The sequence below is a fragment of the Trichechus manatus genome, unplaced genomic scaffold, assembly GCF_000243295.1.
Source record: "Trichechus manatus latirostris isolate Lorelei unplaced genomic scaffold, TriManLat1.0 scaffold00110, whole genome shotgun sequence".
Lineage (NCBI taxonomy): Eukaryota > Metazoa > Chordata > Mammalia > Sirenia > Trichechidae > Trichechus > Trichechus manatus.
This window is the reverse complement of record NW_004444046.1, coordinates 8,033,962-8,048,100: the sequence shown is the minus strand read 5'-3', so window position 1 is coordinate 8,048,100 and position 14,139 is coordinate 8,033,962. Positions and strand designations below refer to the sequence as shown.

Genomic DNA, 14,139 nt, shown 5'->3' with positions numbered 1-14,139 from the left:
AGTTTCTCGATTTATTCATTTTTTTTCTTTTGCCCTTTTTTTAATTTTTGTTTTTCCCCATTTCTCAGTCTCTGATCTCTTCACTCTAATAGCAAGCTCCCTTAGCACCCTTTTTTGTTTGTGTGTGTTTTTGGCTTCTGTTCCTCTCTCCTCTCTCTCTTCTTTCCCATACCCATCTTAGCTCCACACATCACAATCTACCCGCTCCTTCCTGCCTATCTGCACCATGTGCTGAACATCACACTCCCAAGCAGCACAGGCACAGCCTACTGGAACCTGCCCTGGACTGATTCCTGGTCCACTCTTTCAGCCCTGGTATGTGCCACAAACAACCCATCCCAGCAACTCCCCTTTAGCTGGACCTGACCTGCTGTGCCATACCTGAGTGACTGACCCTGACCATTGGAGAAAGAAGTGACAAGTATTGTGTCCTCAGATGAGCAAACAACAGAGAAAGCACAGCCCGCCTGCTCAGAAATAACAAAATAAAACAAAAATGCAGGATGAAACAAACAAACCTAAAATCAATAAATGAGGAAAATAACCACTGAATGCCCCAAAGACTGCAGACAATATCAAAACATTTACAAAAACAGGACAGAATGGTTCCAGTAGGTGTCCAAAATAAAACACCAGATGACCTTCCAGTAGAAGAAAAGGCACTAGATCTAACTGATAGGGAATTCAAATCACTACTATTCAGAGCTATCCAAGAGTTGAAGCAAAAAGCAGACAAAAAGGAGGAAAAAACAGAAAAATTCATGGAAAACGCAGACAAAGTCATGGAAAATACAGACAAAAAACGGAAGAATTCAAGAAAATAATAGGGAACAAAATATGAAAATAAACTCACAACTAGAAACCATACAAAAACAACAATCAGAAATCTGAAAGATAAACAAGATTTCAGAAATGGACATTGTCATAGAAGGGCTGAGGAGGAGGTTTGAAATGATGGACGATAGGAACAGAAAATTGAAGACAAACACTTAGATACAACACTGAGGAAAAAACAGAAAAAAGAATGAAGAAACCCTGACAATTATGTGGGATAAAATCAAACACAAAAATCTGCAAGTGATCGGAGTTCCAGAACAGGGGGAGAAATCAGAAAACACAGAAAGGATCATTGAAGAATTGCTGACAGAAAACTTCCCCAGTATCATGAAAGATGAAAAGCTGACCATCCAAGAAGCTCAATGAACCCCATATAGGATAAACTCCAAAAGAAAATCACCAAGGCATATCATAATCACACTCACTAAAACCAAAGAGAAACAAAGAATCCTGAGAGCAACTCAAGAAAAACAAAAAGTCTCATACAAACGAGAAAAAATAAGCCTAAGCTCAGATTATTCAGCACAAACCATGCAGGCAAGAAGGCAATGGGATGACATATATAAAACCTTGAAAGAAAAAAATTGCCAGCCAAGAATAATATATCCTGAGAAACTCTCGTTCAAATATGATGGTGAAATTAGGTCATTTCCATATAAACAGAAATTAAGAGACTATGTAAAAACCAAACCAAACTTACAAGACTTATTAAAAGGAGTCCTTCAATCTGAGAACAAACAACACCAGACCACGGGCTGAATATAGGACACAGGCTTGTACTAGCCAGATACCTACCTAGGAAATAAACTCTTAACGACTATGCAAAACCAAAAGAATTACAACAGGGAACCAGAGAGGTTAATCTGTAAATGACAACAGCATCAGAACAATAAAAGAGGGAATAGACGGTGTAGGTATAGAACCTTCCAAGGGAGAGGAAGGCATGGAAATACCAAGTAAGAATAGACTGGTTCAAATCTAGGAAGATAAGGGTAAATTTCAAGGCATCCACAAAGAAATTTAACAAACCTGCTCATCAAAATAAAGAAGAAAAACACAGTCTCAGTAAAAATAAAACCTAAAAAAACAAAAGAAATGAAAGAAAAAAAAAAACCCACAAGCAAAAGGAACAAAGAAAACGACAGCACCGCAAAAAAAAGTACCACAAAATGCAATCCCACTCCTAGGAATATATCCAAGGAAATAAGAGCTGTCACACAAATAGACATATGCACACCCATATTCATTGCAGCACTGTTCACAATAGCAAAAAGATGGAAACAACCTAGATGCCCAACAACAGATGAATGGTTAAACAAATTATGGTACATACACACAATGCAGTATTATGCACAGATAAAGAACAATGATGAGTCTGTGAAGCATCTCATAACATGGATGAAACTGGAGGACATTATGCTGAGTGAAATAAGTCAATCACAGAAGAACAAATATTGTGAGACCTCTACTGTAAAAACGCATGTAAAAGTTTACACACAAAAAGTACCAATCTTTGTTGGTTACGTGGGGTGGAAGGGGGGATGGGGGAACAACAAAAAAAGTATTAAAAAGCAGTTTAGGGTGGGGTTGGCCATTTCTAAGAGCTTTAATTCCTAGTTATGATATATTTGAATTGAAGAAATCTATCAATTACTATGGGACAAATAGCAGATGAAGTTGCTAGAGGGATGGAAGCACAACAGCAATTTCTGACCTCATTGGCCAAGGTGGCATTAGACAACAGAATAGCCTTGGACTTTTTATTAGCCCAAGAAGGTGGAATCTGTGCTGTAGTAAATACCTCTTGTTGCATTTGGATAAGTAACACAGGAGAAGTAGAACAGGATATACAGAGAATTAGACAACAAGCTACTTGGTTACACACTGTAATCCCCTTACAAACACCAGATCTATTTGGTTGGTTGTCATCAAGAATAAGTACATGGGCTAGATCACTACTGCAAGGGATAGTAATATTCTTGGTCTGCATCCTGATAGTATTAGGTATAATAAGATTTATCATCTTACACACCTAAAAGGCAAAAGAAGGCCTTGGGCTAAAATGTTTTTGTACATTGAGTCTGCTCACTCTGGCAATGTGATTGATGAGAACATCGCTCTTACTTAAGATCCTAGTGAAGAACCAGATGGTATCCCATGGAAAACCAGCACTGTGAGTTTAAAGAGCCTGCAATGGCCGCTATCTAGGAGCTCAACTAAGTCCAGGTATTGATCATCGATGTGTTATCTCCAATCTCCAATCAAAAGGAGGGACTGATTTAGGAAATAATATTGGAGTTACTATTCCCTCTCCTTGAGCATATAGAATGTGACCTAGCTGGTGGTGAGCTCACAAGGACTCACAAGGACACATCAACTGGGCCCTGAGGTATAAAGACAATAGCCAAGATAATCTTAGAAAATCCTATCTTTCAGGGAAACTTTCACATAAAGCCAATCAAACACAACACAAAAGACTTTCCACACTTATCTTTTTCTATTAGCATTTAGTGAATAGTAATTTGTTGGACCAATGAAGACCTTCCTGACTTTCGTTACTGAAACCCGTACCAATGATTGTTAAGAAAGATGATTCAAAATGTAAGATTACAATTTCTAGCCAATCAGTGAAAAAGTGATGCTTTCAGTGATTCTACCCATTTTGTGATGTTGATATATACTGATGATTCTGTAACCTTCTTTGGACTCAGGCAGACATGGCTGTGGCAGCATGCTTGTCCGTTTTCCCATTCTTGCCTATTCTGTGATATTGTTTGGATTGGGGCAGACACTCTAGCTCTGGCAGCATGCTTGTCCGCTTCCCACTTTTGTCCTTTTGAATATATGCCAAATAAAACTTACTTTTTCCTTAAAAAAGAAGAAAAAAGTATTAAAAAGCAAAGAAGTCATTTTAAAGACTAAGGTGCGCTTTACCCAAGCCTTGGTGTTTTCAATCACTTCATATGCGTGGTAAATCTGGACAATGAATAAGGAAGTTTGAAGAAGAATTGAAGCCTTTGAATTATGTCGTTGGTGAAGAATACTGAATACACCATGGACAGCCAAAAGAACAAATAATTCTGTCTTGGAAAAAATACAGCCAATATGGTCCTTAGAAGAAAGGATGGCAAGACTTTGTCTCACATACTTTGGACATGTTATCAGGAGAGATTAGCCCCTGGAGAAGGACATCATGTTTGGTAAAGTAGAGGGTCAGTGAAAAAGAGGAAGACCCTCAATGAGATGGACTGACACAGTGGCTGCAACAACGGGCTCAAGCATAACAATGATTGTGAGGATGGCCCAAGACTGGTGGATAATGCTTAATTCTGTTGTATATAGGGTAGCTATGAGTTGGAACAGACTTCATGGCACGTAACAACAACAACATGTATTAATAATAATTAAAATATCAACCCACTAGTTAGATAGAAATTGTCTGGGGTTAGTTAAGGAAAACAGAAGCAATTTAATGTTGATTAAAGAAGAATTATTAAGTAAATAAGAGAGCCTTAATAAAAAAAATAATAATAATAACTGGAACATATTTTGAGGCCAAGTCCCTTGAGATCAGTTTTTCTTACAAAATATATCTAGCTATCCTTCCTAGGAATGTGTATCTTCAATTTTATGAACATGTTCTTCATATCTCTTTCAAGTAACTGATAGATTGGTGAATGAGATTTATAGAAAGAAAGGGGGAAGAAAAGGAAACTAAAAATTATTGGTGAATATTTTCTGTCAGATAAAATCTCAGTCTTTACAGACCAGCTACTGCAAAGCCATCTCAGTCTATCAGGGCAGATATCCTAATTTCATCTCTGTCACCCCTAGCTGTTTACTTTCCCCTTTTTGGAGTTTTTGAATCATGTCTATTTTGTGGTATTTCCAGGCATATATGGATGCATGTATATAGTATCTTAGGTGTCATAAGTGCTACTATTATTTTTAATCAAATGAAAGATTGTAGTTGAAACACTGTTACCACTACATAATTGATTTCTTCATACAAAGGAGAAAGGTAAAGGTGAAGATAAAAATATCAAAAGGCCTTAAAAGATGATCTTTTTATGAAGAAGAAGTGTGTAGCAAAGTAGAGAGACAAAACTTTAGGAAAGGCAGACGTGGATTTGAAACTGGTTCTTCTTTTTACTAACTGAACTGAAGCAAATCATGTATTATCCCTCAGCCTCGGGTTTCTGATCTGTAAAATGAAGATTTGCACTTAAGGTGTCAGGGATAGAGTAAATCCATCCAGTAACCATTACCATCAACACTGTATTATTCTTATATTTTAACTCAGAAAAAAGGATTAAGATAGGAGGCAGAACCAACACGGCACTATAGACAGAAGCACCATGCCATCACTCTGCAGCAAAGATTGAAAAACTATGTAAAACAGATAGAAACGTCAATCTTGGAACCCTAAACATCAAATGAAGGAATGAAGCACTTGATCAAGCACTGAAAGGAATAAGAAACTGACAGAGAACAGAAAATGAGGACAGCTATGGAGTGGAGGTCCCCTACCAGCTAACTCAGCATGGATTCGCCATCTTGGACCACAGCCACCAAGGACTTCAGACAGGGAGTATAGGAAAGCAACTTCACGGAGCTTCCAACAGGAGACAGAGTACCCAGTAACCAGGGATATATGCTTTCCCACCTTCCACCCTTCTTCCCTGTACGTGGCCTCCACCACTTTCCAGTGGGCCACGGTTGCTCCGCCAGAGAAACACCAGCTCACTGCTGCCCGGATTCACCATCTTTGGACCTCAGCCATCAAGGACCATGAATAGGGAGTATGAGAAGGCAACTTCACAGAGTTTCCAAAAGGAGACAGAACACTGGTAAACAGGTATGTGTGCTTTCCACCCCCCCACCCTTCTTCCCTTTACAAGACCTCCAGCCACTTTCCAATGGGCCATGGTTGCTCGGCCAGAGAGACACTAGCTCACTGCTGCCCAGGGCTGCTCCACCCCCACCAGCTGGCCCCTTAAGCACCATTTTTCTTTGTTCGGTTGTTGTTGTGTTTTTTTGTTTGTTGTTTGTTTCTTTGGTTGCTTCTCCCTTTCTCTCCCTCCTTTCCTTTCTCCTACTCAGCTAACCTCATATGCCTTCCCCTCCCTCTTGACAGGCTGTGATTTTTTGGTTTGTTTGCTTTGTTCTTTTTTTTTTCTTTTTTCTGTTTCTTCTCTCTCTCTCTTTCCTTCCTTTCCTTTCTCCCATCCACCCAGCCCTGTGCATCACCCCTGCCACTTCTCTAGGGGCCATGCTGCACTGCTTGGCTGGAGAGTCACTGCATGCTGCCTCCCTGGGTCTGAACCCCCATCACCGACCATCTCCCTCAGCACCATTTTATGTACTTATTGTTTGTTTTCTCTTTTTTTATTGTTGTCTCTTCTCTCTATCTCCCTTCCTTTCTTTCCTTTCTCCCACCCACCTAGGCCCATGTGCTGCCCCCTCTCCTTTCTTGGCAGGCAGTGCTGCACCACTCAGCTGGAGAGCCTCTGGCACATTGCCTCCCCAGGTCTTCTCTGCCACCACAGGTCAGCTCCTTCAAGGCCATATTTTTTTTTTTTTCTTTATTTTTCACTTTCTCCCTTTTCTTTTTCCCACCAACCTAGTCCCTGTGCTGCCTCTCCTCTTCCTGACAGGCTGTGCCATGCCACCCGGCAAGAGAGAGATATCAGCTCACTGCCACCCCAATTCAGCTCCACCCCCAATGGCCAGCTCCCCCTACCATTTTGTTGGTGGTGGTGTTGTTTTAATTTTTTTTTTACAATTTATTTATTTATTGTTGGTTGGTTGGTTTCTTCTCTCTTTCATCTCTTTGCTTTCCTTTCTCCCACCCATCTAGCCCCATGCGCTGCCCATGTCCTTCTCAATACGCCAAGCTGCACTGCTTGGCTAGAGAGTCACCGGCACATGGCCTCACTGGATCTTCCCCACCCCCAAATGCTGAATCCTACCATGTCACCATTTACTTTTTTCTTTTTTCCTTCTTTTTATTTTTTTGCTTTTGTTTCTTTCGTCTTTCTCTTCTTTTACTCACCCACTTAGCTCTGCACATCACATTGTCTCCCTTCCCTCTTGCTTATCTGCACCACACGCTGAGTGATGTTCCCTCAAGCAGCACCAATGTGGTCCCATGGCTACCCTGCACTGCCCACCAGTCCTGCCTTGTTGGCCACAGTTCATGCCACAAACTAAAAATCCCTACCCTTACACTCCCACTGGACCCACCCTACTGCACCATAGCTGAGTGACCAGCCGTGTCCATCTGGACAAGGTGGTGAGAAGTATCGTGCCCACAGGTGAGCAAGCAACAAAACATGCCCAGCCCACCCACCCAGACATAACCTAATAAAACAAAAAAGCATGATGAAACAAAAGAATCTACAATCAATGAATGAAGGAAATAATTCCTTAACGTCCTGGAGACAACAGACAATATCAAAACATATAAAAAAAGAGGACAGGATGACTCTAGAAAGCGAACAAAATAAAACACCAGATGACCTTCCAGTAGGAGAAAAGACACTGTAACTACCTGATAGGGAATTCAAAACTCTAATATTCAGGGTTTTCCAAGAGATGAAGGAAAATGCAGACAAAAATAAGGAAAAAATAGACAAAATTATGGAAAATACATAAAAAAATCAGGGAAAATACAGACAAAGCAATGGAAGAATTCAGGAAACTAATACAGGAACAAAATGTCAACATAAATAAACTAGAAATCATACAGAAACAGCAATTAGAAATTCAAAAGATAAACAACAGGATTTCAAAAACGGACAGTGCAATAGAAGGATTCAGGAGTAAATCTGAAACAATGGAAGACAGGATCAGCGAATATGAAGACAAACACTTGGACACCACTTTGAGGAAATATCAGAGAAAAGAATGAAGAAATCCTGAGAATGATGTGGAATACAATCAAAAGCAAAAATGTCTGTGTTGCTGGAGTTTCAGAATGGGGGAAAAAGCAGAAAACACAGAGAGAATGACTGAAGATTGCTGACAGGAAACTTCCCTAATATCATAAATGATGAAAAGCCAGCCATTCAAGAAGCTCAACAAACTCCATATAGGATAGACCCCAAAAGAGAATCACCAAGACATGTCATAATCACACTCACTAAAACCAAAGAGAAAGAAGGACTCCTGAGAGCAGCTCAAGAAAAATGAAAAGTTACATACAAACGGGCAAAAATAAGACTAAGCTCTGATTACTTGGCAGAAACCATGCAGGCTTCTGTGGTGCAATTAATTACTTCTGTGTGTCGCCTTTCTAGCCATTGTCTTGTGACTCCCACCAAGGTGATTGGGTAGGGCTGTGCAAATAAGAAAATTGTGGCCTACCAAGGGTACTGGTCAGTTTTGCCTTAAAAGAGAGCCAATTCCAGAGCACAAAGGAGAGCCCACCACCATCAAAGAAGGAAACACCTGCAGCAGAGACCAGCAGCAGAGACTTGCAGGATGGTGCAGTGGGCTTCCCGGCCCATGGAAAGAGAAAGTTGAGTGCCTTTGGGCAGAGACTGAGGGCCAGGAAGAAGTCTATGCCTGACCCACTAATTTGGGACTTGCCAGCCTCCAAAACTGCATGAGCCATTTCCTTTATATGGTTTGTGAGTTCTGTGAGATGTTGCAGTGAATTAGGAAACCCAAAGACAGGACAGAGAGTACTGAGTTGAGAGGGAGCTTTTTTGTTAGAGATGATGGAGTGGTACAGCAGCTAGGAAAAGTTAGACATTTGGGACATCTTTTACCTCTGCCTCATAGGAATCAGCTTCGTTCTGATCCTTATTAAAGAAATTATTCGTTTAGATGACATATATAAAATCTTGAAAAAAAAATGCCAACCAAGAATAATGTATCCTGCAAAACTCGCGCTCAATATGATGGTAAAATTAGGACATTTCCAGACAAACAGAAATTAAGGGAATTTGTAAAAATCAAACAAAACTTACAAAAATTATTAAAGGGAGTCGTTCCATTAGAGAAGCAACATCAGACAACAACCTGAATCTAGGACACAGAAAACCATCAGCCAGATACCATCCTAGGTAATGAACTCTCAAAGATAAAACAAAACTAAAAGATTTACAACAGGGAATCAGAGAGGTCAATCTAAATGACAACAACATCAGAACAATTAAAGAGGGAATAAAGAGTGTAGGTATAGAACTTTCAAATGGAGACGAAGTCAAGGTGATATCAAGTAATAAAAGACTGGTTCAAACTTAGGAAGATAGGAGTAAATTTCAAAGTAAACACAAAGAAAGTTAACAAACCTACTCATCAAAATAAACAAAAAATGGCTGGGGCCTGGGGACCATAGTTTTGGGGGACATTTAGGTCAATTGGCATAACATAGTTTATTAAAAAAATGTTTTAAATGCCACTTTGGTGAGTGGCATCTGGGGTCTTAAACACTTGTGAGCGGCCATCTAAGATACATCAGTTGTTCCCATCCCACTCAGAGCAAAGAGACTGAAAAAAAACAAAGACACAAGGAAAATACTAGCCCAAAGGACTAAAGGACCAAATAAACCAGAGACTCCACCAACCTGAAACCAGAACTAGATGGGGCCCAGATACCACTAATGACCACCCTGAGAGGGAACACACTAGAGAGTCCTGGACAGAGCAGGAGAAAAATGTAGAATAGAACTCAAATTCACATAAAAAAGACCAGACAATGTTCTGACAGAGACTGAAGGAACCCACGAAACTATGGCCCCCAGAGGCAGTGTTAACACAGAACTGAAACCATTCCCAAAGCATACTCTTAAGGCAAAGATTAGACAGGAGTATAAAACAAAAAGTAATACACGTTAGGAATGTGTTTCTTAGTTCAATCAGATATAGAATACCTAATGGGCAGCTCCTGTCCAAAAGCGGAATGAGAACGCAGGAAGGGACAGCACCTGGTCAAATGGACACAGGAAACCCAGGGTGGAAAAGAAGAGTAAGAGTGTGCTGCTACATTGTGGGGATTGCAACTAATGAAGAACAATTTATTTTTAAAAATTTAAAAATAGAATGGAATCTAACAATCCTTTGTTATTTTGACATTTTAGATTAGAAAAGAATAGTAAAAGAACTTAAATGAGCTAGATCCTTCAAGAGGCAGTAAAACAGCACAATTTTAGTATTGTCCTCTGTGAGCTTTTGTGTGATGCCTAGAATTATGATACAGTAGCCTCAGGAGAAAATACTAAAATGCTTTCATGTACTACATGCCATTTCCTGAGAGAATTAACTAGTGCCTTCATTCTTTACAACCCAAATCTGTTTTCGCAAAACATCAACACTTACTACATTAAAACCTATATGTTTTCTACAAATTTTCAAGAAGAATCTTTTCATTGTTTCAGTATTTTATATCTGCAATAATACTTGGTAATGACTGAAGCCGAGATGAGGTGGCAGCATTCATTGTAGGAAAGATGAGTAATAAAATCATCAGCGTACAAATGATTTTTTAATTAGGTTTTAATCTGTGTATTTAGAGAAGTTATTTCTGTGTGAATTCCACACTGATAATCTTTATCTTGGTACCACAGCTGCAGTCACTAATGGCAGATGCTATGGACACCCTTGAAGGAAGAAGAAATGATAAAGAACGTGTGTGGAATACAGTCCAAAAGGTAAAACTTACAGCTGAAGGAAAAAGATATTTTATTCTCAAAGAAAATGTTCATCTTGGTCGTATCTGTTTAGAAAGTGAAAAGAAGGTTCTCCCGATCATTGTTTGTTTTGCTTGTTTTTTTCATTTTGTTTTAATAAATGCAGCACTCTCCTGGAAGTGTAACCAAATCAAATATGGATTTATTTAACCTGTTCCCGCAGGTCCACTTCTTTTCCAACAGACTGTGGTCGTATGCCTTTCTGGTTCTTCTTCATTATCATGCTGTTTTTCATATTCCATTTTCATCATCTACTTCTTCAATGTTGGATATTATTGGTGTTTTTGTTTGTTTGTTTTAGCGCTTATATCTCTGTTTTAGTCCCCACCCAACTCTTTCTCCATTTTTTGTCACTTATTGGCTACAATTCAGCAAACTACAGAAAAACAAGAACGTCAGTATTTTGGGTTGAGGAGTAACATACTGGCTGTTAGAAGCAGAAGAACATCCCTGCCTTGACTACTGGAATTTAAGTGCAAAGAGCACAGATATGCACCTGGTCCCAGGTACTCAGAAGATTTGAGTGATACTATGGGCACTGTCATGGATTGAATTGTGTCCCCCCAAAATATCTGTCAACTTGGCTAAGCCATGATTCCCAGTATTGTGTGATTGTCTACCATTTTGTCATCTGATGTGATTTTCCTATGTGTTGTAAATCCTATCTCTATGATGTTGATGAGATGGGATTAGCGGCAGTTATGTTAATGAGGCATGACTCAATCTACAAGATTGGGTTGTGTCTTGAGCCAATCTCTTTTGAGACATAAAAGAGAAAAGCAAACAGAGAGACAGGGGGACCTCAAACCACCAAGAAAGCAGCCCCGAGGGCAGAGCACATCCTTTGGACCAAGGGTTCCTGCACAGAGAAGCTCCTAGACAAGGGGAAGACTGATGACAAGGACCTTTCCCCCAGAGCCGACAGAGACAGAAAGACTTCCCATGGAGCTGACACCCTGAATTTGGATCTGTAGCCTACTAGATTGTGAGAGAATAAATTTCTGTTTGTTAAAGCCATTCACTTGTGGTATTTCTGTTACAGCAGCACTAGATAACCAAGACAGGGCCCTATGACAATACAAAAGCACGTAATGTTGGATCTCAAGCCTAGCCCAAAGTAGTAAATTCTGATCAATCTACCCTTCACTCAGTCTCCTCCAATCCCTTTAAGAACCCACAGAGAGAGAACTGGTGTCAGGAGATGTGACAGGAACAAACCAAAAGAGGCTTCAGTTTAAGAGACGGCAGCCAGCCATGAGGGATTCAGGTGCATCTGAGGAAATGTGTGTCTGCTGTAATAAGTTCAGAGGCCCTACGATAAATTTATAAAAGAAAAATCAACTGAATTCAGCAAATATTTGTTGAGTGTCTACAGTGCTGGAAACAATTCAAGGTGTTAGGAAAATCATTCTGGATAAGACAGACACAGCTCCTGCCTCTATGAGACTTACCAACTAGGGAGGAAGACAGATATTAAACAGTTACTTACAAGTTTGCTGAGTACGACAGTAAAAAAGTAGATGTTCAATAATCTATGGAAACAAATTGCAAGGGAATATAGCCTGGTCCCAGATGTCAGAAAAGCCATCTCTGAAAAAATGATACTTATACAACATTTAAAGGACATGTGGGCATTTTCAGGTGAAAGAGGAGCAGATTTCCAGAGGGAACAGCATGCACTAAGAATCCAAAGAAAGCATATGTCACATTCAAAAACTGCCAAGAGAGCGGGGGAACAAAGTGCAAAATGAAGAACAGAGGAAGGCAGAAGTCCAGTCACAGAGAAACGTATAAATGATGTTAAGGATTTGGAATTTTTCAAGAAAGTATTTAACTAGAAAATGGTTTTGAGACATCTCTAGGACTATGGTGGGGTTAACATATTGAGAGGCTACGGAAATGTGGAGAGATCAGTTACAAGGTAGTGACCGATGTTCACGTGAGACATGGGGGTAGCCTGAGCTGGGGTGGTGGGTATAGAGACAGGGAGAAGCAGGCAGATACAAAAAAAAATATTCAGGAAGCCAGATATACAGGCCTTATGCACTGATAGGATATGGAGGTTGAGAAATAGAAAACATTAAGAATGATGTCCAGATAGGCGACTTGAGCAATTGGGCAGGGGATAAGGAGAGGTTTGTTGGTACCATTTATTAAGGATGGAAACACTGTTAGGGAACAGGTTTTGACTGAAAATAGAAGCTCAGTTAGAGTTCAGTCTTAGAGTCTACAGATAGAACCACAAAAGATATTTGAAAGGGAATTTGTTAACTAGGTAGGAAGAAGTTTTTAACTAGGTACCTGAAAAAGCAAAAGAGAGCAATAAGTTATCACAGAGGAAGCAATTAAAAGAAGCAACCACCCCTTGGGCTGGGGAATCAAAGAGAAGAGGTTAGAATTTTTACACCTCGAGAAACTTGGAGCAGGGGCCCCACAGGGCCAAAACTCAGATCTCCCATGGGGAGGTGCTGCTTAGCAGTGTGATGTCTCTGAGAATGGAGGAGGGGTCCTGAATGGCTGGGACCCAGAGTAAAGAGGAGGGGGCACTAGCCCACTGAGACTGATGTCTGGGGTGGGGAGATGGAGAAGTGTGGGATGTAATTCTGCAACTTTTTGGAAGAACTAGATTCAGCTGGGAAACCCTGGTAGCATAGTGGTTAAGAGTTCAGCTGCCAACCAAAAGGTTGGCAGTTCAAATCCACCGGGTGCACCTTGGAAACCCTATGGGGCAGTTCTACTCTGTCCTATAGGGTCACTACGAGTTGGAATCGATTCGATGGCAATGGGTTAGATTCAGCTGCTGCTAATAGAAAAGAATATCTGTTTCTGAAGTGAAGCAGCTTTGGTGAGGAGATATTCACATGAACAGCAAGCAGACAGGAAGCCCACAGCAAGTCAACAGGAAGCAGAGAGGAAGGAGCAAGTCCTTTCTTTCACCTCCAGCCTTGCAGTCTCCCTCTAGCATCCCTGACTGGCAGAAACTAACAGCTGGAAAGCAGAACCAAGGTTTGCAGAGTCCCAGTCCCAGCATCACAGAGCTGACTGTAGATATAGAAGGATGAGTTTGAAGTTGAGAGACTAGAGGTTAATAACTGGCAGAAAAGAGTACTGAGCTCAGGGTCCTAAAAAGATATCCAAAGGGAAATATAGAGGCCTGACATTCTGGATAGAAGACTGAATAAAGATAGAGGTTTAGTGAGCATTGGCAAATTGATGTTAACTGAAATCATCTGAGCAGGGGACATGGCTAAGAAATAGGATATAGAGTAAGGAGAAGAGAACCTTGAAGAGCACATTTAAAACTTACGAACAGAAGCCTACGAAAGAGATTAAGAAAGAATGGCCTGAGGGATTGGAGCTAGAGGTCAACCAAATCCAATGTTGATGAAAGTGAATCAATATAATCAATATCTCTGTCAACTATAGAAATAATTGTTTAGAGCAGGGGTCAGCAAACGATGGCCTGCAGATCAAATCCTACCCACCATCTATTTTTGTAAATAAAGTTTATTTTAAACAACCACGCATGTTCATTTATATATTGCTTATGTTGGCTTGGGTAGAGCTGAGCAGTTGCCACAAAGACTGTTCAGCTCACAAAGCC

General features: G+C 40.3%; 1 protein-coding gene across 1 annotated transcript in view; it reads left to right on the top strand.

The window, feature by feature from the left end:
* The window catches only part of SPATA16 (spermatogenesis associated 16), a 284,660-nt gene that overhangs the window by 229,008 nt on the left and 41,513 nt on the right, over positions 1-14,139 (top strand). The window contains exons 8-9 of the mRNA XM_004383491.1: positions 3,900-3,931; positions 10,413-10,496. Of these exons, the coding sequence (XP_004383548.1) occupies positions 3,900-3,931; positions 10,413-10,496 (116 nt within the window). The remainder of the gene's footprint in view (positions 1-3,899; positions 3,932-10,412; positions 10,497-14,139) is intronic.